At 41.2% G+C, this 25,475-nt stretch overlaps 1 protein-coding gene across 5 annotated transcripts in view; it reads right to left on the reverse strand.

Moving 5' to 3' along the window:
- LOC131676713 (hemicentin-1) overlaps window positions 1-25,475 on the reverse strand; it is a 261,162-nt gene that overhangs the window by 14,033 nt on the left and 221,654 nt on the right. For all 5 annotated transcript variants that reach the window (XM_058955978.1, XM_058955976.1, XM_058955977.1 and 2 more), the window contains 3 exons: window positions 21,350-21,527; window positions 9,439-9,649; window positions 2,747-2,916 (listed from right to left, as the gene is read on the reverse strand). In XM_058955978.1, the coding sequence (XP_058811961.1) occupies window positions 2,747-2,916; window positions 9,439-9,649; window positions 21,350-21,527 (559 nt within the window). The remainder of the gene's footprint in view (window positions 1-2,746; window positions 2,917-9,438; window positions 9,650-21,349; window positions 21,528-25,475) is intronic.

The raw sequence follows: 25,475 nt of genomic DNA on the forward strand, positions 1-25,475 counted from the left end.
GCTTCTATTCACGATCCTCCACGTTCTGCACAGAAATCATCTGCACCAGGCGGAGGATGTTTCCATCGGACTTGTCGATGCTGACGCAGCTTGCCAGTAGATGGCACAGTAGAGCAGATGCTCAAGAGTACAGCCGTCCATTCGCTTTGATTCGAATTTCAGTGATGTGTTTAAGTTCATAATTTGCAGTTGCTTGGGCGAATCCAATTCCATCATAGTCTGTAGAGCATCTGCCACGAAATTGTCCATGCCGCTGGCGTACTGAATATCCTTCGTGAATTTCGAAATGAATCCAAGAGTCCGGTCTTCGTGTGGTAATCGAGTTTTAGATTCCGTTGTCAACGCATACGTTAGCGTACGCCCTTCAAGGAAATGCCGAAAATATTTAACGGACATTTTCATTGCAGTTAGCTCAGCGGGGGTGGTCCTCTTGTAATAATGTGATCAGCCACGTCACTTTGTGCAGAAGAGCACATGTCGGAAGGCACTGTGATTTCACGGTACTCTTGGAGCAAATCGTAGTACGGGTGGCCTGAATTTCCTAGCGTGATGGTAAACTGTGAAGCGGTCATCAAACCACCAGAAGGCCTCAAACCGGTTTATCCATTTATACGCTGTTTATTTTTAATCGACGAGAATTCCAAATTTTGCGAAAAATCGGCTTGGGCATCGTTTCCATATTTTCGATGATACCAACACATTTCGGTTAGGGATAATATTGTTACCCTGACAGGTTACACAGTTCAATTTGCTCTGCCAAGCTCTTTTCGCTCCTATTACTGGAATTTGGTTCACTGTTGAACATCCCTAACGTATCGGTGATTTTGTCAGCCAATTTGTCGATAGGTCGATCGTGGCAAGTCAGAATCGGTCGCATACTGGCCGGGAGACGCTGAAAAAGGATCATTTTCAATTAGCTCTCGTCTATTCATAAACTAGTAGATAATTCTCTCATTTTTGCTAGACAACATGTTGGTCGAATGTCATCGAGGTCATGGGATCCGAGCAACTGTTTGAACCGGTTTTGAGCTGATAGAACGAAACACAGAAGGATTAGCTATTTAACAAATTACGGTTTGGTCTACATTATCGTCGATATAGTAGAACATAGTTTCGTCGTTTACGGTTCTTGCTAAGTAGAATTGCGCCTCCGCTTGCGTAAACCACATAACACGATCGGCTTTCCAAAAATCAGCGACATTGTTTGCTTCGTTCGGTATTTTTTAGGTTATACACGGTGTCTACCAACTTGTGATCTTTAGTTTTTTTATTAGTACGCGACGTCGGTAACGAGTGGACACGAGAAAGGTAAATTCATATCACTTGGCGATATAAATATGTACATATTCACTAACCTAAAAATGTCTGAAGCGCGCTCGCGTCGCGATGTGATGACAGTCTCGTTTTCTCTGTCAGCTTCATAAGTCAGTGATGCCAGAATAGTTCATAGTTTCAAGATGGACTTATATGGTCAATCGTTTATCACTACCACGTCAGATCGGAACCATCCTCGAAGGCAACGTTCCAATTTTTCGATGTTTTCCTGCCTTAATGAAAAACCTTAACTATACTTATAAACATCATCATGTTCATTGTTATCCAAAAAAAAAATCAATCCTCTCGGGTGTCGGACAACATCCAACGGACGCATCACGCCACCATAATTCCAATACCCGTTTGAAGTCCCGCAACAATCGATTAGATACTCCCCAGCTCGTATATTTTTGATCGACAGTTCCGGAATCCGGACGCACTAATCAATATTCTCGCAACGTGCGGAAAATCCGTTACTGATGCACCACCCACTGACTGTCACAATCGATGTTCATCGTGGAAGAAAAAACGCGCATCGACAGCCGAGAAAATATAGTTTGATTTCAGTTACATCTGCCGCGGTCCTAAACCCAGAACCATATCTACATTCCTTGGATGCAATATTGAGTCGATTTTCCGCGCTCGCCTATGATGCCGGTCGTGTAATACGACGGTGATATGGAGTCCGACACCACTGTGCATGGTACAGTAGAGGATGATGTTTTGTGCATATCAAGGCATGCCCGTTTCCATGGCCATCATAGCAAGCCATGCGCGCGGTCCCGGTATTGTTTCAATCCATTTCATTTACATTCCTGCGGTTCCTTCGGTGGAGATGGGAGGTGGTATTTTTTTTTGCTCCGATGACTGGCAGGTGCTTCGGCGGCTGTCATTGATATCCTGTCGGCATTTTTTTTTCGTTTGTTTAACTTCGCGTGTTTTGCCACCTCTACTGGGTACGTTGTTCCTTTGAAAATGGTCGTTTTTCATTCGCACAATAGAGGACGAGTACTGGCTGGTTCTAAAATGCGATCCGCTGGCAGCAACAAAGAGGAGGCTCACTAATTGATTTTATGGCAAACTGTAACAGCACTCTACACAAAGGAAGAGCACTAAAATCGGGCGTCTGGTTCAATGATTCAGGTAAAGTGCCAACGGCAAACCCCGACCCTCAACACGGCTTTTCTGACTAAAGTGGGAGAGAGAGGGATGTTATTTTTTTGTGTTCGTTAGTGCGCGTATGCAGATTGTTTAGGACAACAGACTGAACATTTGTCCCCCGAACGATACTGGTGAAATTGAGAGAAAAAAATTGATTTCTACGGAACGAGTTAGTATTTTTTTTTTGTTTCCCTCAAATCACTGATTTTTTCCCAACCATGCATTTTTTCGGAGTAAGAGAAAGGGACAGAAAAATAAACTAACAACTTACCATTTAAACTAGGCTGTGAATACTGCACAAATCCCTCGGAGATGTATCGGCTACTCCGCAGGGTAGAGGATGCCCGGCTGCAACGCGTATCGCCCGGATGTCGCTGCTGGAACTCGTCCTCGAACACGTCATCCTCAGCGTACATCGATGGCACATCGGTTCTGGCAGGTCTGCAACGGTAAAGATAACGAGATGAAAAGTTAGCGCGTACTGCGTGAGCTAGGGGCAGAAAGATAGAATAAGAACAAGACATTTTCTTCGACCCCATCATCATCGTCATCATCATCGTAAGTAGCAACAGCAGAGTTGGTTGGTTGGTTAGTTCGTTGTAAGCAATGGGTAAATGTGGCAAGTACGTGATATCTTCTAAGGGGCTTGAATAATGACACCGACCAATCCGAGCACCCTCATTACCGAGCTCCCGCAACTAAACACCCGACAGTTATCAGAGAGCGGTTGATTTCTCGTCAGAGAATCTCCAATTTTGCGAACCCTTTCGCACCATTATCGAAGGATTTGCGTAACTTGAGCCCCATTCGCATTCGATCGGCGGAAACCCTTCCTAGGGTTGTTCCACATCGTCTTAAGATTTCTGATAATCAAAATGTCTGCTTCCTTGCACGAGTTGTGTGTCGAATTTCAAAACGCTCAACTATATCAACGTTTTCGCAGTAATTGCGGTGGCAACATCCCGTCAAGTAAATCGAATACAAGCTCACTCGAATAGCCCCAGAGTTACTATGACAGGCTTGGACGATGATTTCCCAGCCGGACCCATCCCCGGTCAGCTTCAGCAGTCCGTAGAACTCCGAATCAACGAAAATGACGCATATCATTATACATATTTGCCTCACCAAGGGAATCTGCTGCGGAAAGCAGACCAATCAGTTGAAAAGCTGCCAACAGTTTACCGAATTTCAATAATTTGAATACACGCTACAATGTATGCCGACCGCCAATCGACGCCATGCCAGAAATAATGTTTTATGTGTTTTTCCCTTTCGACGGACGGGATAAACAACGAAAGGATCAATTCGTATTTTATTTTTCTTCTCAGCACGCTTCAGTATCCTTTCCAGTTCAGATAAGATAAAAAAACACGGGATCCATAAATAATGCTCACGAGGAACTTATTCCGACGGGAACCACCTACAACAGAAAGGCAAAATTAAATCCGTTTTCTACCTGTGAATTTATGAAGGAAATCGGTTATAAACTGGCGAAGGGATGTCGAAAATTCAACGGTACAAAACCCTCCCGCTGCGGATTGGAGTAATAACCAGCGGGATTGGTCATTTGCATTTTAGGTCAATGCATTCCGAAAAATAATGAGAGGTTCGTTCGTTGGGGTTTATCGGAAAGAGTTAGCTAAAATATGAACAAAGAACCAGCGGGGGTTTTGGGTGAGAGAAGATAGTAGTACCCGGAGTTTGGGTCTATTTGAGTCACGCGCCGGAAGCCTAGACGAAAAATGGGAAACTTTTAGGTTCGATCGTTAATTCGATTCCAGTGAATTGCAAATATATTTAATTTGTTTTTTTTTTGTTAGTTTTATGGTGCAGTACAGGCATCGAAAAGTTTTCCCCATGCAACCACAATTTTTATTTTGCATACAAATAGATATGCATGAAGAAAATCGATCGGACACCGTCAAGTCGGCCAGCGACAACTTAACAAAAAACGAAAGACCTTATTTCTCTTAAAAAAGGTCAACACCGAAGGCCGAAACGTCGAACAGTAAACATTCGTTTTGCTTTTTGTTGACTAAGCCATTCAAATTCATCCATATTTTTTTCCTTTTTTTCTGTTTATCTTTGTTTATGTATTTGTTTTTATGGTATTCACAAACATTTATTTGGTCAACGTTAACACATCGTTACAAATACAAGATACGTAACACAAACATTTCAAAATTTAATACAAAACACATTAAAACATTGCTCAGCTAATCCTCTGGATCCAGAAATTCTCGGACGATCGCGTCGGTGCCAGTTCTAACTTCAGCTTCAGCGCATCCAGTAGCTTCATCGAAACGACTCCAGTAGTCGAAAGCACAACAGAAACAAGTATAGCGGCTGGCTTCCTTAGCCATTTAGCTCCTTTCCGTGAGTCATTCAACTCCAAACAGTATCACGATCTTCTCAGATAGTCCCCAGCGGTAGGGTGAACTCACCCTACTCTGACTGAGACTTTCTCGACGGAGGAATTTCTCCCGACACCGATACCCGCTTTCTTGAACCATTTAGCTGCCAACTTTATCGTGATCTACTTGGATATAACCTGGCAGTGAAACTATCCTACTTCGACTCAGAGCTCCCCGATGGCGGAATTTCTCTCGGTACTGATCTCTGTTTCGTGGACTAATTAGCTCTCAGCCAATAAGAATCTATCCTACTGTGAATTCCTCGGCAGTGAATTTATCCAGCAATTTAGCGCCCCGTTTCGTCCCGATCCACTCGATCTAGCCAGTAAGGGCTGAGGTCTGTCCAGCGATTCCGGGTTGAGCATAGCTTCCGGTTGAGTGGCACTTCAACGACCCGCTGCTGGCTTTTCGAGGCGATCTATTCAATCTAATGGATTTAGCCTACTTACGAGCTAACCGATAGGATCAAGCGATTCCGGTGGAGCCTGGGGCCCCGGTGCTGCGTCGCGTACTATTCAACTGGTCCCCAGCAGTGGATCTAGTCTACTCCGGCGGAATTTTCCCCGAACCCGATTTGTTGATTTATTGCGGCATTCTAGTTGTTGGTGGTGCTTTATTGGTCCACGCCACTTTCTTTGCAGCTCGAAAAGTATGCTCGTCACTACTCTGTTAACCACATCCCAGATATACTTATTGTGGCACATCTCTGCGACGATATTGTCGACTGTCACGCCGGGCATACCCCTTCGAACTTACTCAAACTTAGGGCATTCGGAGACCATGTGTTCCGACGTCTCTCACATACTCCGGACAAAGGGGGGTCATTGATTAAAAGGGGATGGAGTGGCGATTAATCTGATTAGGTACCTCGCATCGCGTTATACACCGTAGACGGAGGTAATTAACTTGGCAAAACCCGATTAGAAACACATAACAAAAGGATTTAAAAACTATATCTCATATTGTAACTTTTTATAATTTTCTATTACTTAAACTATACTAACATGACCTAATTTCTAACACAAATATGTTATGAAATTGCAATTCAATTCCTACCGTGAGAAGATCAAGTGATCCTAAGATTCCCTATAACAACCACGAATAGCCCGTCAGGTCACTAAAACATGATTCGTGTTCTCGATGGCTTGCCATCGATCAGCCGAAGACCAAGGCCGCAATCATCTTTGGTGGACGTCGCAGAAAGCGGAACCCAACGAAACTAGAGATCGCTACCCCTTCATCGGTTTCAGTTCAGCGGACGGCAAAGGCCGTAGACGCGGCTGAAGGGAGGATGGGAGTTCGACAGTAGGAGAGCCAGGCGGTGGTTGAGCAACGGAAGGATCCCCGAAAAAAGGTCATCCGACTTCTATCTAGAATTAAGTAGTGGAATAGAGTGAAAGTGAGATGAATAAACGTGGAGTTTGCGTTGGTAATTATATTCCAGGGTGTTGGTTCGAGAATGGAGCCATTAGGTACACCCGCCATGACCCAAATCGACCCATGTTCATCTCGTAGACCAGTACTCGGTTCTGAAAGTAACTTTTCAGAACCGTCCACAGAGTCTAAGACGTGGATTCTGTGCAGCGCTACGGCGATAGCCACCCAGCTGGCGCTGTTGCAAGCGATCCTCAAGTCGATCCTAATCAGGGCGCAGTAGCGATTACCCCCTCTCTTCTGCTTCAATAGTTTCTCCTCGTTCCCGATGACTGTGCGGATGGCGTCCACCGTTGAGATCCCTTTTCTGAATCCGAACTGCCTTTGCGATAGTCCGTTCTCACTTTCGTAGTTCGTCAACCGGTTGAGGATGACCTTTTCCTGAAGTTTAACTAGAGTATCCAGTAGGCATAAAGACCGATACGATGCTGGATGTCCTGGTAGTTTCCCTGGTTTTGGCAGCAACACTAGTTTCTGGATCTTTCATCTGTCCGGGAAGTACCCTTCGTCCCGGTATTTCTGTAGAATTATGCTAAACATGTCCGGAAACGCCAGGATCACGGTCGTCAGTGCCACGTTGGGGATATCGTCCGGACCGGGAGCTTTCTTCGCTTTCAGTCTTTTTCCAACTATCAGGAGAGCTCGTCTTTGGAGACTCGATTGCCACCAGCATTTCCCCCGTTTGTATCAATGTACGCTGCAGGTCACACAGCTCCTTGTAGCAGGTGGACTTGCTTAGCACTATCTCGCGTTTAAAGGCGGCCCTATTCGCCCGCAATATCACCCTACACTCTTCTGACTGCCACAAATCTTGCTCTCTGAAGGTATCTTCTGGTTTTTGGGCTGGCATCCCGGAGGATGCTTATTTACGTTCGTCATATACGACCTCTCCATGATCCCTAAACTTGTTGACGTCCGGTGGCCGCAGCGAGTTGTTTGGACGAGAATTGAAACGAATCATGTATTAAAGTCCAAGTTTCGCGAAAATATTCAAGCTTCTTTGATTTTGTAAACTAATTCACAACTCACCTGATCATGAACAAGATGTAATAAACCATGAATCAATTCACGTCGTAATAATGTTTCAAAATCTATGAATAAAATCACGAGTCAACTTCTTCCCTGCCCAACCATCTATCTGACATGAGCAAATATAAAAATAAGTTTTTCAGCACACTAACCTTGCCGGTGTACCACGAAACTGCTACTTGAGGAAGCTAGAACATTTTCCCATGCAATCAATCCGAGTTTTTGACGGAATACCATTTGTAGTTCTTATTTAGTGCGAAAATATCAGCCCCCATCACTTGGAGTTTCTTTTCGAAACACTTTTATTTTCTTCTTATCATTTTCATTGCTCTTTTCCAAATGCACTTTAATCACACACGACTGCAAAGAACACCTCGAAAATTTAATCGTTTATTAACAAAACTTCAAATTTCTGTCACTGTGCAGATGACCGCGGGAAAATGTACGAAAATCTCATTTGCGCGTTTGAATTTTCACTTCGAATTCCATTTTTTCTCAATGTAAACAAGCGAGTCGGTGCCTAGCAACAAGCGGGCTTTCCTGGCTTTCACATATCTTCACCTTAATGTGATCGCTACGATTACTCAGCCTACTCAGAGCTAACGTCTGTCGTTTAGTTATGTCCGAACAATGCAACATCATCAATAGTATTACAGGTAACGGAATTTGCCTGAAGTTCCTCCTATGTTAGGCAGAGATTTTTTTTCAAAACGAAGCCGGGGATAATCTTTTACCATTATAAACACATAATTCGTTTGAAAATGCATCCCGAGGAACAAAGGAAGGTTGTTTATCACCCAACTATTCTATTGCAGCAACCAAAGAAGCCATCATTTTACCACACATTGCACATGCGAACCCAGCCTCCCTGTTAGGGTTCTTGAATAGAGCTGCATAAACTGGAGAGCATGTGGGTTAACAATCACTAAACGTCCTCCTCACTACGTAGGTAGTGGTATCCTGCCAGTAATCAAAAAATAGGTTTCATTGCTTCCAGCAACCTAATAAAATACGGCCAGTTAAAAACTGTTCCGAGAGAAGAAGTACCACCATATGACAGCTAAATAATGAACCCATTTCGGCAATCGTCCATCCTTAAAGCGAATAGGATGCGTTAAACGACTGTCCAAACGCTTCACGAATGAAATCAATCGTCTCACTTCAACTGAGCTGCATTCCCTTCCCATCCCCACCCGGAAAAACGAAGCCTCATTAAAAGTGTAACGTTCCACCAGTGCCTCATTTATTACCCTCTTTACGACATTTGCTGACCCCAGTGGGAATTGCTGCTCACACCGGGGGACTAGCTCCACCTCTCATCGTGCCAGAGTCCACATTCCGTTTGTGGCTTCATTATCATTCCCTGGTCGATGGATGGGTCGGACCAGTACTCGCCTCTTCTCGTTAGCCATCGCATGCCTCCTCCTCCTCTTTATGATGAATCTCGCATAAAACGAGAAGATTAAACCAAATTTTGGGTGGTTCATCTCAAGCTGGTAATGGGCTTCGATGGAGATGGAGACGGACAGGATAAAATTTGCTCCGACTCGTAGGGCTGCAGTCAGACAGGAGGATTACACTTTTAAAAGACCATCAGTCAGTCATGAATCCCATAGTTTTCAGCACACCCTAAAAGTGCGGTAAAGTTATAAAGAAATCTAGACACAATGGCCATGACATTTGCAGATTACAATCATTTCTCCGGACTTACAATGCTTCTAGCAGATTTGATGCAGCAAAAAATACGGCAAAACATAAGTCGTGATGGACATAAAAATGGGAGCTAACATTTCGGAACTTCGCACTCAATGGGCGACGATTGTTCGTGGTGAAAATTTCCAAAAGTAATAAAATGTTTAGTAACCATAATTCCCCTCAAATGACAACGCACATGAAGTCGGTGGAGACGCACAGTAATTTCAGTTTGTTGGAAAATTACCACCCGTTTCCATCGTTACCACCGAGCTCACCGTTCTCGCTTTTGCGGGGAATCAATTTTGGCACCGGTCGCAACGGTTCTGCGATTCCCCTCAGGGGGAAAACTCCAAGACGCGGACGGACGCACGACGATAATAGCATTACTTACCGCATTCGCTTCCGCACTTCCTGCGGTTCGGGTGGTTTCGGTCGCTTGAGCCTACATATCGCGACGAAACCGGCGACGATGATCGAGCTTATGATGACACCGGCGGCCGCTGCCACCGCCGCAAACATCACCATCTGCGAGTGCTGCTTCTGCTTGTCGGCGTTGGAGGTTTCCGCCGGCGTCGGGTCCTCCGAAATTATCGTTTCGTCCACTGGAAAATGGGTAAGAATGAGAGGGGGAAACTGAGATTTAGTATACAATGCAACATAATTTAAATGGCAAATTGCAAAATCATTAAAAAATTAAAACACGCATCTGTAATAGTTTATAATTTGTATTATTCTGTCAGTATTAATTTCTAGAAAATAAAACATCACGATTCTGAAGTGAAATTCCAATAACGTTGACTTTGTACAGTCTACTATGACGCTCTGTCACTGAGTATGCGTCGAAGCTTTCTGTAGCGAACGAAGCACCGTTGTCAGGACAACTCTGAAACTTTTCAAATTGAACCTGATGCTTTACTGATGAAGGATTGTATTTGAGCTTTAATTTACACGCATGTTTTGTATACGTATTTGTATGTCCTTCCGATATTAGATCCATCCGCCCCGTACCAAAGATTCTTTCATCGAAACGACATGAAGAGATGTTATTGGTTCAATGATTCGAATCTCATCCTAGCGAAACAGACCTCCATCTCCGTGAATCAGAACAAAGTTGGAAAATGACTCAGGCATTAAGACCCATTCAACGAATCATCCCAAAATCAAATTTCGACTCGAACGAACAATGAATCCGATGTGCTTCTCCACCATCCATCAGCCGGTCATCATTGTATCAATCAAATTTGTCTGATCGCCGCGTATTCTGAAAGCCTCATTCGGAAACCGCTTTCTAATGCCTCCTCTGGATGGCGCGGACGAATTGGATTCGATCGGCGGCCGATTCCGTAACAAATCGGCACCAACCATACGCCTACTTCGAATGCCACGTGGAGCCTAGCTTAGCGTGCGTCGCTGAAAATCGAGGCGGCCTTCCATTGGCATTCACGGTTCACGGTAAGGGGTGCTGCTGTGAGTTGGATTTTTTTCCTTAGATGATAGATCTTTTTCTGTGCTATACCGGGATGATGCCCGGGTTGAAGAACGGGACACCGGTGGTGGTTGGCGGCAGCTCGACGACGCGGGATCGAATCATTCTTACCTATAATGGCATTCGTTTATATTCGTTGGAAATCGATTCATTATTCAGCACAAAACTATTCATCCATCTTTGAGGGGGGCGGGTGGATTGTGGGCATGGTTTGCGAAGGAATCGGTCAATAATTTGAATGCTAAAAATAAGCACTGCTTTGTTCTTTCAGATATACACTATGTCCGAATTGGGACACCACTTGTGCTCATAAGCAAACAACTTACTGGTCAAGTCAACCAGATACTGATGAGACAAAATTAACAAGACAGCCTCTTATCTTATCTGGAATAAGGAAAATTAAAGAATTTTTTAACAGGAAGAAACTAAATGTGCAAAATAAGATAAAACACTAAGATACCGTTGCAAAATGCTTAGTTTAGTGTGGAAATTTCCCATGACCTAAAGTGTGATATTCCTCACATTGCTTCTTTTTCATAATCTTGCACTTTACGCGATAGCTTTAAATAAACTTTTCGTACCTTCCAATACCTTGTTAATAGAATGTTCTAACGGAAAAATAAAGAAAATATAGGAAAAGAAGAATCATACAGCGGATTCTCCCTATGGTACCAAATTGGCCGAAATCTCCGAAATTGTGCATAACCCAACTTACCGTCGCATTGTAGTGTTTCGAATTCTCCTGTTTAGTAGTTAAGTTGACAGTCCAGTCAGCTGTTAGCTACTAACGAGGAGAATCCGAAACACAAATTTATGACTTGCTTAAAAAATTAGATTCCAAGAAAAAAAACGGGAAAATAAGGAATTCCAGAAAAGTACGGGAGAAATGAATAGTTAAAAAAAATTCTAAAAAAAAATGGTATAATAAAGAAAATAAGAAATTTGGAACAGTATAACGAAAGGCATAAAGCATGAGGACATATTTGAAAAACTAGACAAACGAATGAAAGAAAAAACAGAAACAGAAGCAACACGCTAACAGCACCCAAGACGGACACAAGTGGGCACCTTTTTTGCTATGTGTGAGTGCGGTTGTCATTTTTCTTCGATGAGCTTGAGCTTGTGCGACCACCCCTGACTGCTACACCGTTATCGATCTGGACTAGCTGAAATTGCACAGGGAATCAGTAATTATGCTTGGGACTTAGGGAGTTACGAAACATCTTCCAATGTGCAACTCCTGGTAATCTTAAAGTGTTCATTGATCAATACCGCCGTCGGACAGACCCGAACGTAGATCGCGGAAAGACAGAGAAGGGGAATGTTAGTTTGGTTTTTATAGTGTTTCTGATTTTCCTCGTCAGCTTAATCCTAGTTATATAGTCTAAACCAGCACCAAAAACACCAGCTCCAGCTCCTTGTGGCAATGTGCCTTGTTAAGTGTGATCTCCTGTTTTAAAGCGGCTCTAGTTTCCCGAAACGTCGCCTTGCGCTCCACTCTATCTGGTTCCGATTCTGCTTGCCTTGTGGCTCTGCGACAAGCAGCGCGTAGCGCGTACTGAGCAGCTCATTCCATCTGTAAGCTGGGTCCCGTCTAGTGCGAGGCTCCAGTTTTCGTGGCATTGTGGCGTCACAGGCCGTCACAATCCTTTCGCATCAACGTTCTCGGTCCTGCTATCCGGCCGAAGTGGCTCAACGAAGGCTTTCGTCTTCCACGCTCGCTTGCCCGGTCATCCTGCAACAAGGTTTCTCTTGGCCGATACGGTAGCGGTTCATCTGGTGGTTGCTATGAGTATAACTCTCGAATACACTTAAGTCCATGTTCGCTGTCAGTGAAGGTGTGCAGGATGTGACGTCGATAATAGGCTCCCTCTCGTCCCTGCAAAATGTGCCAACGGATTCTTCATTACACAATCGTACGTTTAACTTCGCTAGAGCTTTCTGCTGAATACAGTCGAGGCATTGAAGCCACCACCAATGACTACCGACTTTCGGCTCGGTTAACTGCTCCAGCATTAGGCTGAATTGCTGCACTTTGCACCTTGGAGCTGCGTAACAGCTGCACTCGAAGATGCGGTTGATTTCGACAGTCACGAGCGTTCTACCACTTTTTGAATAGGGAATCTGTGCCCATAACTTTTATCGCAGCTGTTCCCTTTCTATCCGCCACCTAGTTACCGTTATCAGAAGCTACTTGATACGGCTCTGCAATCAAAGAGACGTGTCGTAGACTACCACAACAGTTGCTGTGCTGTGTCACAATGATTCAGGTTTATCCGGGTTATCTCCATAACTATTGGCCTACAGTTCCCCTCTTGTAGGTAGGGCATTCGAAACCATCCGTCTGATGGTCGTTTCCGTCCTCTGGAGTGCAAAGCATGCACTTCAGACTCTGCGTGCAATCCCTCGCATGACGACCTGTCTCTCAGCATTTCCGGCAGATCCTGGATCTATCCAGGCCTGCGCAAGCCCCTGCTAAATGTGCAAAACCCAAGCACTTGAAGCATTTCTCCGCTTGTTTATTCACTCATGGGACATCTCAACCAACCAACCGTAGCTTTGCCTATCTCCAGCGCCTTGCCTGCAGTGGTTACCGGTAAACGAATCATCGCTGTCTGTGTTCGTCCGTATGCCTTCTTTAACCAGATCATCATAGGCACCTCGCCGGAATCCTCCTTCAGTTCGTAGAGCATCTCGCCTTTTTGGGTACGACTGATGCATACCACGTTTTCACCCATATTCCTCAGCTGTGGATCCTCTTTGAACTTTTTGGGGAGCAATACTGCATACGTCATCGCCTTACTAGCTTTCACGAGCATGGCTGTTACTGCCTTTGATGCCTTCTGACAAGCGTCCTCGCGCATCTGTCCCTTGGGCCCACCTGGTCTTCCGTCTCCTGGCGATGCTCTTGTCCTCCTTGAAGTCACGGAGACCAGCGTGTTCTCAACTCCAATTAGCATCTAGCAGGGAGGCTATGCTAAAGTTGATACTATCCTTCATGGGAGTGGTAGGAAAACTACAATACTAAGGAAAAAAACAGATGACAAATTACTATACGGAAAACATTCAAAATAAGGAAAAATGAGGATTCCAGGAATATAAATTATTTAAAATTCGAAAAATAAGAAGAGAACAGAAATGGAATATGAACGAAAACAATACAATAATGCAAATGTGAATTATTAGAATAGGGTAAATTAGGAGAATCTGACTATTTAGAAAACCCTAGTAAAATGAAGAAATACAGAAAATTTCAGAAAAATGGTAAATTTAGGAAAACTTATCAGGAAAATAAGCACAAAAAATAATAAAACGCATGCAAATAAAAAAAAGTATAATGGGAGGAAACGTATCTCGTTTTGGAAAGAATATTAAAATAACATCAACAACATAGGAACAATACAAAACATAAGATAAATCGGAAAATGAGAACAAGAAAAGGAAAGTTAAGAATATGAAAGAAAAAACAAATAGAATGAAAAAAGTAGGTGAATTGGAAAATTCAGAGAATTTTGGAAAAATGTGGTAACCATAAACATTATAAAAATTAAGAACATACGGAAAATACAGAAAATATGGAAATCAAGACGTTTTTGGTAGTATGCAACGTGAAAAACAGATTGAAATGTTGAATTTTTCCGTTAAATGTATGCTAATATGTAAAAAACTACCTCAGAGGCAGGATTAGAACCTGCAACCCTTGGGACTCCGACCCAATGTGTTAACCCTTATGCTATCCCTGGGCTATGATGACATCCCAAGCAAGAACACACATGTCACTGTCACCAATACAATAATCGTGTGATCTTCATGGTGTGTTATCATATCCCGGGCATAGCAGAAGGGTTGGTGTATTGGACCTAAGTCCCAAGGGTTGCAGGTTCGAATCCTACCTCTAGGGCGGGTTTTTCCCACAATAGCTTCCGTTTAACTGACCATTTCGATCTGTTTTTCCCTGTTGGAAGCCATCAAAAACGTAATAAATAAGCGATTTGCTATATTCCATATCAAGAAGAAAATTGGGTAAAACCATAACCTGAAACTAGATTATTTATGAAGTTAGCGTTTCCGCTTCATCTCATCAAACCCCCGACACTTATAGTGTCTCCGTCTTTGGAGCTAGCGGTATAGTGGCCCTTACGCCAAAATAAAAAACAATCATGAAAAACAAGACAAATAAGAAAAACTGAAGAATACAAAGTAAACACAAGAAAATATTTGAAAAATACGAAAAATAATACGAGGATGAATTGGAAAAAAGGACACAAAAATGACATAGGGAAAATAAAAACAATAAGAAAATAAATTTGGATGATTGAATTAACTAAACTAAATAGAATAAGTAAAACTATTAAATAGAACTAATTAATAATAAGGCAAAGCCGAAAATACAAAGATATGGATGAAATAAAATAAAAATAGCAACCGGAAAAAGAACAAAATAAAGAAAAAACATATATTATCATACAAAATAAAAACAAAGGAACGCGAGCATAAAATGAAAGTAGAAAGAACAAGTATTTAGACGAAAACTGAAATCTACTAATAAATGACATAAGAAAAATAAAAGGAATTTCAGAAAAAAGGAGAATACAGAAGTACTCAAAGAAAATATGGAACATAAAACACATTACTTATAGTTATGTAGTGTTGTAATTCAAAAAATGAGAATGAACATTAAAAAAAAGATGGGTGGGTAATGTCTGCGACATAACCGGAGAGATGTAGAATACATAAGGAACACGTTCTTCAAATATGTTGATATTCATTGGAATTTTCGGACAAAAGGTGATTTGGGCGAGGAATATTTCAAATTATTCTTTACAAAAATGATGGTGGTCCTGACAAGGACCGTTTTTGTTGGCGTTGTTGGCCTTGGTGGGGAGATGCGCTGGCTTCGATTTTCGTTGGATGCTTCTGACTTCTTACTATTTCCGGGCTTAGCTGTTGTCCAGGAGGTGATTCTGACATGATTGGTGTAGGTGTAGGTCGTCAACCGGTTATAATTTTTCAAGCGTTGTTTACATTTGAAATTAAACCACTGGATCAATTAAAAAAAGTATTGGTCTGTGATATGAAAAGTACGAAATATATCTTCGGGTTTCTGCATTGACGTTTTTGACAAATACAAGATCAATGCATGTGCCTGCAAGTGTAGTTGCTTGTGATGGATCAGAGATCAAACGAAGCTTGAAACATTCATTCATAAAATAAACAAATTTCAAATTCTCTTGTTTTGAAACATCTATGTTGAAGTCGCCTGAAACGACCATTGGAACATTCTGATTTCTAGACTAAATATTCTACATTAAAAGATGGGTGGGTAATGTCTGCGACATAACTGGAGTGTCGTAACTACACTTGTGACGTTAATCCAAATCTAATGATATGCAACGAAATTACGTTTGCATGTGAAATTTTCAAATGATTCGTTATAATTATGGTTAAAAATTCTAATTGGGAATTCTTTTCCATCACCAACTATTTTTCTTTTTTTCGAATCTACAGCATTCTTTGAAAATATTGTTGAAATGTTATTGATGAAAAACTGAAAATGCGTTTGGCAACACTGCTCACTAAATGGATGGTGGGAAGACGCACATTCGTTTTGATTATGCTAGTATTAGTAGCAGGAAAGAATGAAAAGGAACATAGCCCGAAAACGAGCAAGCGAGAGAGCGATAGTAATTCGTATTCGCTCTACTAAACTAAAAAAAGATGGGTGGGTAATGTCTGTGACATAACCGGAGCATCGTGACTTCACTTCGAGACGTTAATTTAAATCTAATGATTTATGCAGTTAATCAAAGGAGGCTGCCAAAAAGTTCGAATAAAAGCACGCGACTAGTGTACTTTGCACGTTCTATATTTTATCAACACTAGAGAGAATCGAAAAAATAATTCAAAGTGTAATAGCAACATGCAATTGTGGCAACACTGGCCATGGGATGGTGGGGAACACGCACATTCGTTTAATTTATGATGTATTAGCAGCAGAAAGGAATGGAAAAGCAGTGCGCGAAAACGAGCGAGGATAATTTAAATTCTCTTTCTATCCACATATCGTATTTCTAACCTACTTGCTGAAAATTGTTAAACACCTCAAATGGATATTTCAGTTTAACTCTTATTAGAACACAATTAATTGGTCCTGAAAAGAACCGTTTATTGTTTTATTGCGGGAGCATAATTCAGACGCACTCCCCGCGACACGGTGAGCCAGTTTAATATATTTGGCCTGAAAGTTATGCGTTTGGTGCAGTATTTTGCATTCTCGAACAAACCAGGCGCACTATTTTGCATTCTCGAACCAGTAGGCATCGTTGGCTTCTCGGGGCATCATTACGACTGAGGTTTGTAAGCGTAGCTCGACTTTGCAGTCCTGTACAATCTCACGAACCAGACGCTGGAACGATAGCCTACAGATTAGTTGCCCTTTAGTTGGGGCGAAATTCTTGCAGGGCGACAGTTCCGATGAGTCACCAGTAGCTGGGGCACTGTTTCCGTCCATCGCCATTGCCAACTGCTTTCCTTCGGTGGACTGGCTGCTTGCTAGTGCTTGAACGAATACGAATGATGAGAAAAACCGACTGACCAATATTCATATATAAACACACGAGAAAGCACTACTATCGCTCTCTCGCTCGTTTTCGTTCCATTCCTGCGCCTTTCCTTTCCGTTCGGCTACCAATACTAGCATAACCAAAACGAATATTCTGTCTTTCCATCGCCTTCAATGTAGTGGCCAGTGCTAGCAAACTTGCATGTTCAGTTTTTCAATAACAACATTCAAACAATATTTTCAAAGAATGTTACAGATTTGAAAAGAAGGAAGGAAAATATTTTCACAAATTTAAATTCTTTTGTGTTATTTGTTAGCGCTGATAAAGGCTATTTAGTTTGCTACTAGCAAGGAGCTGCACAAACAAATCGATTTATGCAGTTAATCAACGGAGGCTGCCAAAAAGTTCGAATAAAAGCATGCGACTAGTGTACTTTGCACGTTCTATATTTTATCAATACTAGAGAGGATCGATAAAATAATTCAAAGTGTAATAGCAACATGCAATTGTGGCAACACTGGCCATGAGATGGTGGGGGAACATGCACATTCGTTTAAGTTATGATGGTATTAGCAGCAGAAAGGAATGGAAAAGCAGTGCACGAAAACGAGCGAGAGAGGATAATTTAAATTCTCTTTCTTTCGTTCCACACATCGTATTTCTTATATAGACGCTGGAACGATAGCCTACAGATTAGTTGCCCTTTAGTTGGGGCGAAATTCTTGCAGGGCGACAGTTCCGATGAGTCACCAGTAGCTGGGGCACTTTTTCGGACCGTCGTCATTGCCAACTGCTTTACTTCGGTGGACTGGCTGCTTGCTAGTACTTGAACGAATACGAATGAGAAAAACCGACCGACAGATATTTATATAATCGCGCTAATATGCACTACTATCGCTTTCTCGCTCGTTCTCGTGCCGTGCGTGAGCCTTTCCTTTCCGTCCGGCTTCTAATGGCCTAACCAAAGGAGTATGCCGTCTTTCCCCCACTAACTGCTCTCGTCAAGCAACCAAATACGAATAATCATAAAACAAACATGTAGTGGACCTATATATAAACTTTTCATTATTTTATTGTTCGGTTGGTCCACCATTTTGACGGCTCTGTGCGGGATGGGCTGAAAATTTTCACTTTTCCGAGTCGTTTTCGAAAGATTTTTCAAAACACAATTTTTTGTTATTAGTGCATGTTATACATACTTAAAATTTTAATACAGCATAGAGGAACATATTTTCAACAAATTGGCCTAAAAATCAAATCATTCTGTTAAGTATGATAAAAGTTATTAACGTTCAAAATCTGACGCGGTGCCGCAGCCGATATTTTGAAACGGGACCCCTATATTGAAAGCTTAAATGTATTCTACATTAAAAATCCTTCTAAACATGCCATCAAATCTCAATCATTATACGAGTAATTGAACTTTTTTGCAAATAACGAGTTTGTCTTTAAACACATCTAACTGAAAAAGAATTTTTTGGTGATATCTAACGGGGAAAAATAGTTCAAAATGGGGAGTGAAGCGAAAACAATTATGTGAAAAAAATCTCCCCCAAGAGGCAGGATTCGAACCAGCAACCTTTGAGACTCCGACCCAATGCACAAACCCTTATGCTATCCCTGGGTTATGGTGGCGTCCCAGAAAGAACAAGTGATTATCACATTGGCGAGGGTCTCGAAGGTTGCAGGTTCGAATTCAGCTTCTAGGGTGAGATTTTTTTTTGCACATAAATGCTTCACTTCGATGTTTTCCCTGTTGGATACCACCAAACCGTCTCTCTTTCGAGGAGAATCCGAAACACAAAAATATGACTTAATTTGAGTTAAGGTTATATGCACCTATGCATAAATACAGGAGTTTACCCTAATTTAGATTCTGCGTTATCTCAAATGTTGTATTGAAACAACATTGCGAATGCCATCTCAAAATTATCATAGTACCGTATAAAAGCTGTGAGACAATTTTCAGAAAATTTAAAAAAATAGGCTGGCGCCTTTAATAAAAGAATTATTTATCCAAAAAGCATACTTTGTATTCTAAATCAGTGGGTTCCATCGGAAAGGTGCAAGAAGTTCCTATTAAATAATGTCCGCATATCTTCCAGTTAATGATTTTAAGTAACTTTTTAGAAGTCAAGTATTTTAAAGCTGGCGTTTTGAATCGAGTTTTCATTCATTTCACAAAAATCTAACTAGCTAACATCATCATTCGAATGATTCGGATTGTTACACTGGAAAAGCTGCGTAATTTGTTATTTGACGTGATGCACTCAGCTCTTCTTGTATTTAGGTTATTAAACTTGGATGTTTCTCTCATATTAGCTCTAATTCAAAAGAATACGCCACCTATCTTTTTTTGTTTCAGCCGACAAGCTAAAAAACTTTTTCAGAGAAAAATTTACTTATATTTTTCAGATCAGTGAATTTAATATTCTTTTAGATGTAATTTAATTTGAAGTTAGTTTCATAATTATTATCGAAATAATATATCAAACTGGCGTCAGACACCGAAATTTGGCATCTACTCGTTAATCCTTTTCCAAACCACCCAGATTGTTGAAATTTAGACCAAAAGGAACCTTCAAAATGTGTCTTTTCAACTTTTTCAAAAATCCAAGTTCTATGTATTCAAAAGTACTTTAAATAAATGTAGAAATCGCGTTAATTGCGAAATTCGTGCAAAAAAAAAAATTGTTCAAAAATCGTCGTAAGTTTTTTGGATTATAACTAATCAAAATTAAGAATCTGAGTGTAACAAGAGAATATACAGAAAGAAAATATCTGAAATGTGTTGCTGTGCCGCCAATTCTAAAGCTTGGCAGATACTTGAAAAATCAACCTTTTTTTGTCAAATGGTTAACGAATTTCACCCACCGTTCCACAAATTGATTGCGGATTGGAAAGTGGTCGTTCTTTACAAAAAGACTATCCGGATTTTTTTTTCTGTTCTATCACTTCTATTCAGAAGCTACGTTCTCAGCATCACTCGAAGCGGCAAGATTTTTTTTTGCGCTCTGTCTCCCACCCCAAATGGGCACTGCTGGCCAACGGAATACAAGATTGATGAGCATTTTATACCGACATCGATCGAGTCATTGATTCACGTAGCATCCCAGCAACAAAGAAAAGAAAAGCAGCGCCCATTTCTTTTGTCCCTTCAATCATCCCCGGGCTGAGCGGGGAAAAGCGCGGCCAGTTTCTTCACTCCCAAGCCGGCGACGGATGAAGCATCAATTTAGACGAGTCATGCTTTTGGCTAAAAGATGAGAAATAAAACTTGATTTGCATATCTGTGAGGATCCTTCCATCGAACAGAAAGAATCGGCGGGTGTTACATCACCTAACCTATGCGAACCGAAATTTGAATTTTCTCTTCATCGAAATGGAATATTCAAATTAATTACCGAATCTTTGCCCCGAGAAAGCAAGCTGACAACACTCTTACCCCGGGACCGCCTCCTGCGCCATGACTGGGCACTTCCGAGTCAATCAGAAGCGAATCCGAAGCAAAGCTTCGAATTAGCATCAGACCGGGCCGGCTTCCTTCTGTGATTGTGACAAATGGATTCTACTGGAAGTTGATTAACTCCACCGGGATAGGTGAAGTGTGCGTGGGGGGGCCGGTACGAAAGGAATGGAATTGCGTAATGCCCAGAACAAATTTATTCAAGCATTTCCTGTTTGAAAAATTGACTATTGATTCCGGTTCTGTTCCCTTTTATCGGGTTGTCATTTTCATGGCTTTGTAACGTTCCGAATCCAGGTCAACTGGACTCGATAGTGCCTGTAGAAAATAAACCCAGTCTGGCTTCATAACTTCCAATGGCAGCAATAAACGTAGGACGGAATAGGGTTTCATTGATTGAGGGTAGAAGACCATTTCAGTATTGGCAAAAAAACATGCTATTCAATTATTGTTGATAAAAATTGAAAACGCTTTTTAGTTCGATTTTTCTCCTATTCGCAAATAAATCGATCCCAGATGGAATCGATTCGCTAACATAGCAAAATACCCAACGCATTCCATACTGTCTAACTTTCCTGAAATGGCCCCAATAGAAACACATATCGCATATACAAACAGTTTAAGCCACCTCCGGCTCTGTTTACCAACTGCATTTAATATCATTTCGGTCCAAATGACTAATCCTAGCTAAAAACGGTACCTCTCTCCCTTCTACCATCCGCCGCGAGGTTTTAAAAACATCAACGCAGTCCGGATCCGGTCGGTCGGTCCGTGGTGTGGTACTTACCGTACGGTGGTATCAGTGCCGATCCAACGCGCACTTTGTCGATCACGAACGGTGGGTCGCTTTTGCCCTTCGCATTCACCGCATAGACCAGCAGCTGGTAATCCCGGCCCGGTTCCAGGCTGTGCAGTTTGAACTGCGGTAGCTGCTCCTGGATCCGAAATAACGGTGCTAGTGTGGCCTGTGGATGAAAATAATAAACAACAACAGGTTCCGGTGTCCGCGGCGAAGGGAACCACCGGCCAGGAACCCGAAGTGAGGGGGAGAAAAGAAGAGAGACCATATAAGTATATGTAACATGTCGTGGCTGGCTAGGATTAAGTTTTAATTGCTTTTGTGTGGAGGGTACTTGGCGTGGAGAGCGCTCTGCTGACGGGAGGGGAAGAGTGGAGCTAAAAGAGACAGCAGCAGCGCACTAAAACTTTCCGCGTATCCCAGAGACTATTGCTGGTTCGTTCGGTGGCTGAGGGTGCTCACATATGATCCGCACTGCTAGCCCCCATCCGCGAGGAAGAGGATGGGTGTGATTGCACTTGGTTTTTCCGCTTTTCGCTTTTTGGAGAGCTTTTGCTCTTGACTGAATTCTTGGTACTTGGATAGAGATAGTAGGGCTGGGGGGTTAGAGTTTGATGAAGGGATCGCCTTTCGGCAGACCACGATTACAATGCACAGTGGTCCAGATCGCTAATTTAGGAGGAATTTTTACTTTCTGACAAACCTGTATAATTTAGCCGTATCATGTCTTAGGATGAATTTGTGTACTTTAGAAGATGCTTCTTTTTATTGGAATAGTTATTAGGGTGGTACTAATTTATCTAAAATACGAAAATAAACTTTTTACTGATGAAAGATAGAGCTCCACAGTCTTCCACAAAGTTGTAAAGTAACTTATTTTGAATAAATTTGTTGAACATATTAAAGCTCTATCTCTTTTAGTTTTTGTTATACAAGAAATTTAAAAAAAAAGATTAGGGTGTTCCTGAAAAAAACGTTTTTTTAGTATAACTTTCGTATCTTTTACTTTTTGTTAACACAACCTTTGAACAGCTTATTGAAAACTTCAAGCCGAGTATTTTTCTCCAAGACACCGAAGGTCTAACTTTTTTCTTTAAAAAGTTATGGACACTTTTCGTTAAAAAAATAGCCTATTTCAAGGCTCAATATCGCTGATGCGGGCACCTAAAATTGAATTCTGTTTCCACCACATGAAAGACCATACTTATTAGTATATTTGAGCAAAAATTGGCGAATACGATATTTTTTTAAAATTTGCAATTTAGATTTAAAGTTTGTAGTTTTGCAGGTTCAACGCATTAAAGCATTTACACACATATCGTTGTATTATGAAAAAAAGCCACTTTCAAATATCATTCTCTCATCGCAGCAAGCTTTGCATAAGTGAAACGACTGTCAAAAAAGGTTTCTGATTTTATTCGTTTTAAATAAAACTAGTAAATATGGATATTAGTCGAAGAGAGTTGGCGAATTTGCTTATTGCTGGTAAAAAGACAGATGAACTGCTTAAGTTCATTACAAGTAGTAATCCAAATGTAAAATTGAGACTTGTTAGTGCTCGGAAGAAAATAAAAATCTTCATGTTGGAATTTAGAAGGTTGTGGATTCGGAGTAAGCGCACGCAAATTCGGTTTGAGCTGGAAAATTTTGTGTGGCTTGAAGGAAAGCTAAGATTCGAAGTCGAAGGTAAAGGTAAAGGCCGAAAGAGGAAACCATTTTCCGAAATATGTCGCAGAGCCAAAATAAAAAGATTAGGAAAGTTGCGCGATAAGTATTCCACGGAAGAACTTGGTTTAGCGTCAGCCGTCAACGCTAATTCTACTGGTTTCCGTTTAGTTGGCAGACAAATCGAACGATTGTCGAAAAGTCCCGTCAGATCTACCGTAGAGAATTTAGGATCTATGGCTGTCCCGATTGCAGAAACGTTTACTGCGGAGGAGGCACTTAGATTTATTTGTGAAAATGATTTTTCTAAGGCGCAGTACCAAAACATACGCAGCTCAGTTATGCAGAAGGGTTTGGACATTTATCCCGCGTATAATAAAATAGTAGAAGAAAAGAAACTATGCTATCCGATCGGTATGTACTATTCTCAAAGATTCGTCCCTGAATCAACAATTTTTTTCAGGAATTTCTGTTCAGCCTTCTTGTGCGTATGTTCCCCTTCAAGCTCTTGTTAACCATACCGTGGAACGACTCATCTCGTTTCTGAATATTGGAGTTCTACCACTGCATCCTGAGGATAATACGTTTGTTATCTTTAAGTGGGGCTGCGATGGAAGCAGCAACCATTCCCGGTAGGCAACATTATTTTTCTTGTAAACTTTGACTGACAGTCTCTTTTCCACTTGAACATAGATACAAGCAAATGTGCGTTGACGAAGATGAAAATGGAGAACTATTCGAGTATAACGATTCGCATATATTTGCTCTATCTATAGTACCTTTACGTGTAGTTAGTCGCCGGAAAGATGAGTCAAGAGATTGCATTCTTTGGAATAATGATTTTCCATCTTCAGTATCCCTGTGCCGACCAGTAAAATTAATTTTCAAGAAGGAAAATCCTGAACTAACAAAGGATGAAGTTGCCGCGATGAACAAGCAAATCGATGAATTAGTCCCGACTATAGTAAATGTTAATATGCGCAAGATTCCGATTAGTTCAAGCTTCATATTTTCCATGGTTGATACGAAGGTAGTGAATGACGTAACAGGCACACCGTCTCAAGCGTGTTATATATGCAAACGCTCCGGAAAGCGATTGAATGATCCTTTACTGGAAGCCAGCGATCCACCGGATAGTTTATATGTTTTTTCACCTTTACATGCATTAATACGAGCAATGGAGTTACTATTGAATATTGCTTACCGTTTAGCTCTAGCAAAACCGCGTTGGCGCGTAGGCAAAAATACCAGCGAGCTTAAGGAACGACAAATAAAAATTCGACAAGCGTTACGTGACCGTTTAGGTCTTCGTATTAGCGAACCTTTGCCAGGTGGCGGAAATTCTAACGATGGTAACACAGCTCGAAAATTTTTCAGAAACCGAGATGTCGTTGCAGAAGAAACCGGGTTGGACGAAATGTTGCTAGAACGTATGTATGTGCTATTAACAATCATCAACAGCAAATTGGGAATTAACGCGGATGCTTACCGGAGTTACGCCGAAGATACACGATTGCTTTATGTACGCCTGTATGGTTGGTACGCTCTCTCACCAACCGTGCATAAACTCCTGGTCCATGGAGGAAGCATTATTCAACATAACATGCTGCCAGTAGGTATGTGCAGTGAAGAAGTTCAAGAAACCAGGAATAAAAGTATTCGCAGATTTCGAGAATTCCACGCACGCAAATTCGATCGACTCGTCAATCTTGATGACGTTTTCAAGAGACTTCTTGTTTCATCAGATCCTATAATTTCTCTTAAATGTAAACGTCGAATTCAACGAGCACCGCTGGATATACCTGAAAATGCAATGCATCTACTTTTGAATTAATTGGCATTGAATAAATTCTCCTTATATAAATCATAAATTGTTGTCATAGCCAAATTATTTTTAATGAACACATTCTGTATTGTTGATATGTAAGCAAAACAGAAAAGGAAATACAAAGGCTTTAGGCAATTTCTTTTATGTCGCTATGCGATAAAATTTAAAACTTTGGTTAGTAAATTTAAAATTACATGCTTAAAAAAAATAATATTTTCCAATTTTTGCTCAAATATACTTAAAAGTATGTTCTTTTCTATGGTTCAATCCGAACTTACTTTTATTTGCCCCAATCAGAGATAATGACATTTGAAAAAGGGCTATTTATGAGCGAAAAGTTTCCATAACTTTTGAAAGTATAAAGTTAGACTTTCAGAGTTATGAAAAAACGTGGATTGAAGTTTTCTAAAAGCTGTTCAAAGGTTGTTTTAACAAAATATAAAATTTCTTTCGAACATTAACAAGTCTCAATTTTACATTTGGATTACTACTTGTAATGAACTTAAGCAATTCATCTGTCTTTTTACCAGCAATAAGCAAATTCGCCAACTCTCTTCGACTAATATCCATATTTACTAGTTTTATTTAAAACGAATAAAATCAGAAACCTTTTTTGACAGT

Source organism: Topomyia yanbarensis, chromosome 1 (genome assembly GCF_030247195.1).
Source record: "Topomyia yanbarensis strain Yona2022 chromosome 1, ASM3024719v1, whole genome shotgun sequence".
Classification (NCBI taxonomy): domain Eukaryota; kingdom Metazoa; phylum Arthropoda; class Insecta; order Diptera; family Culicidae; genus Topomyia; species Topomyia yanbarensis.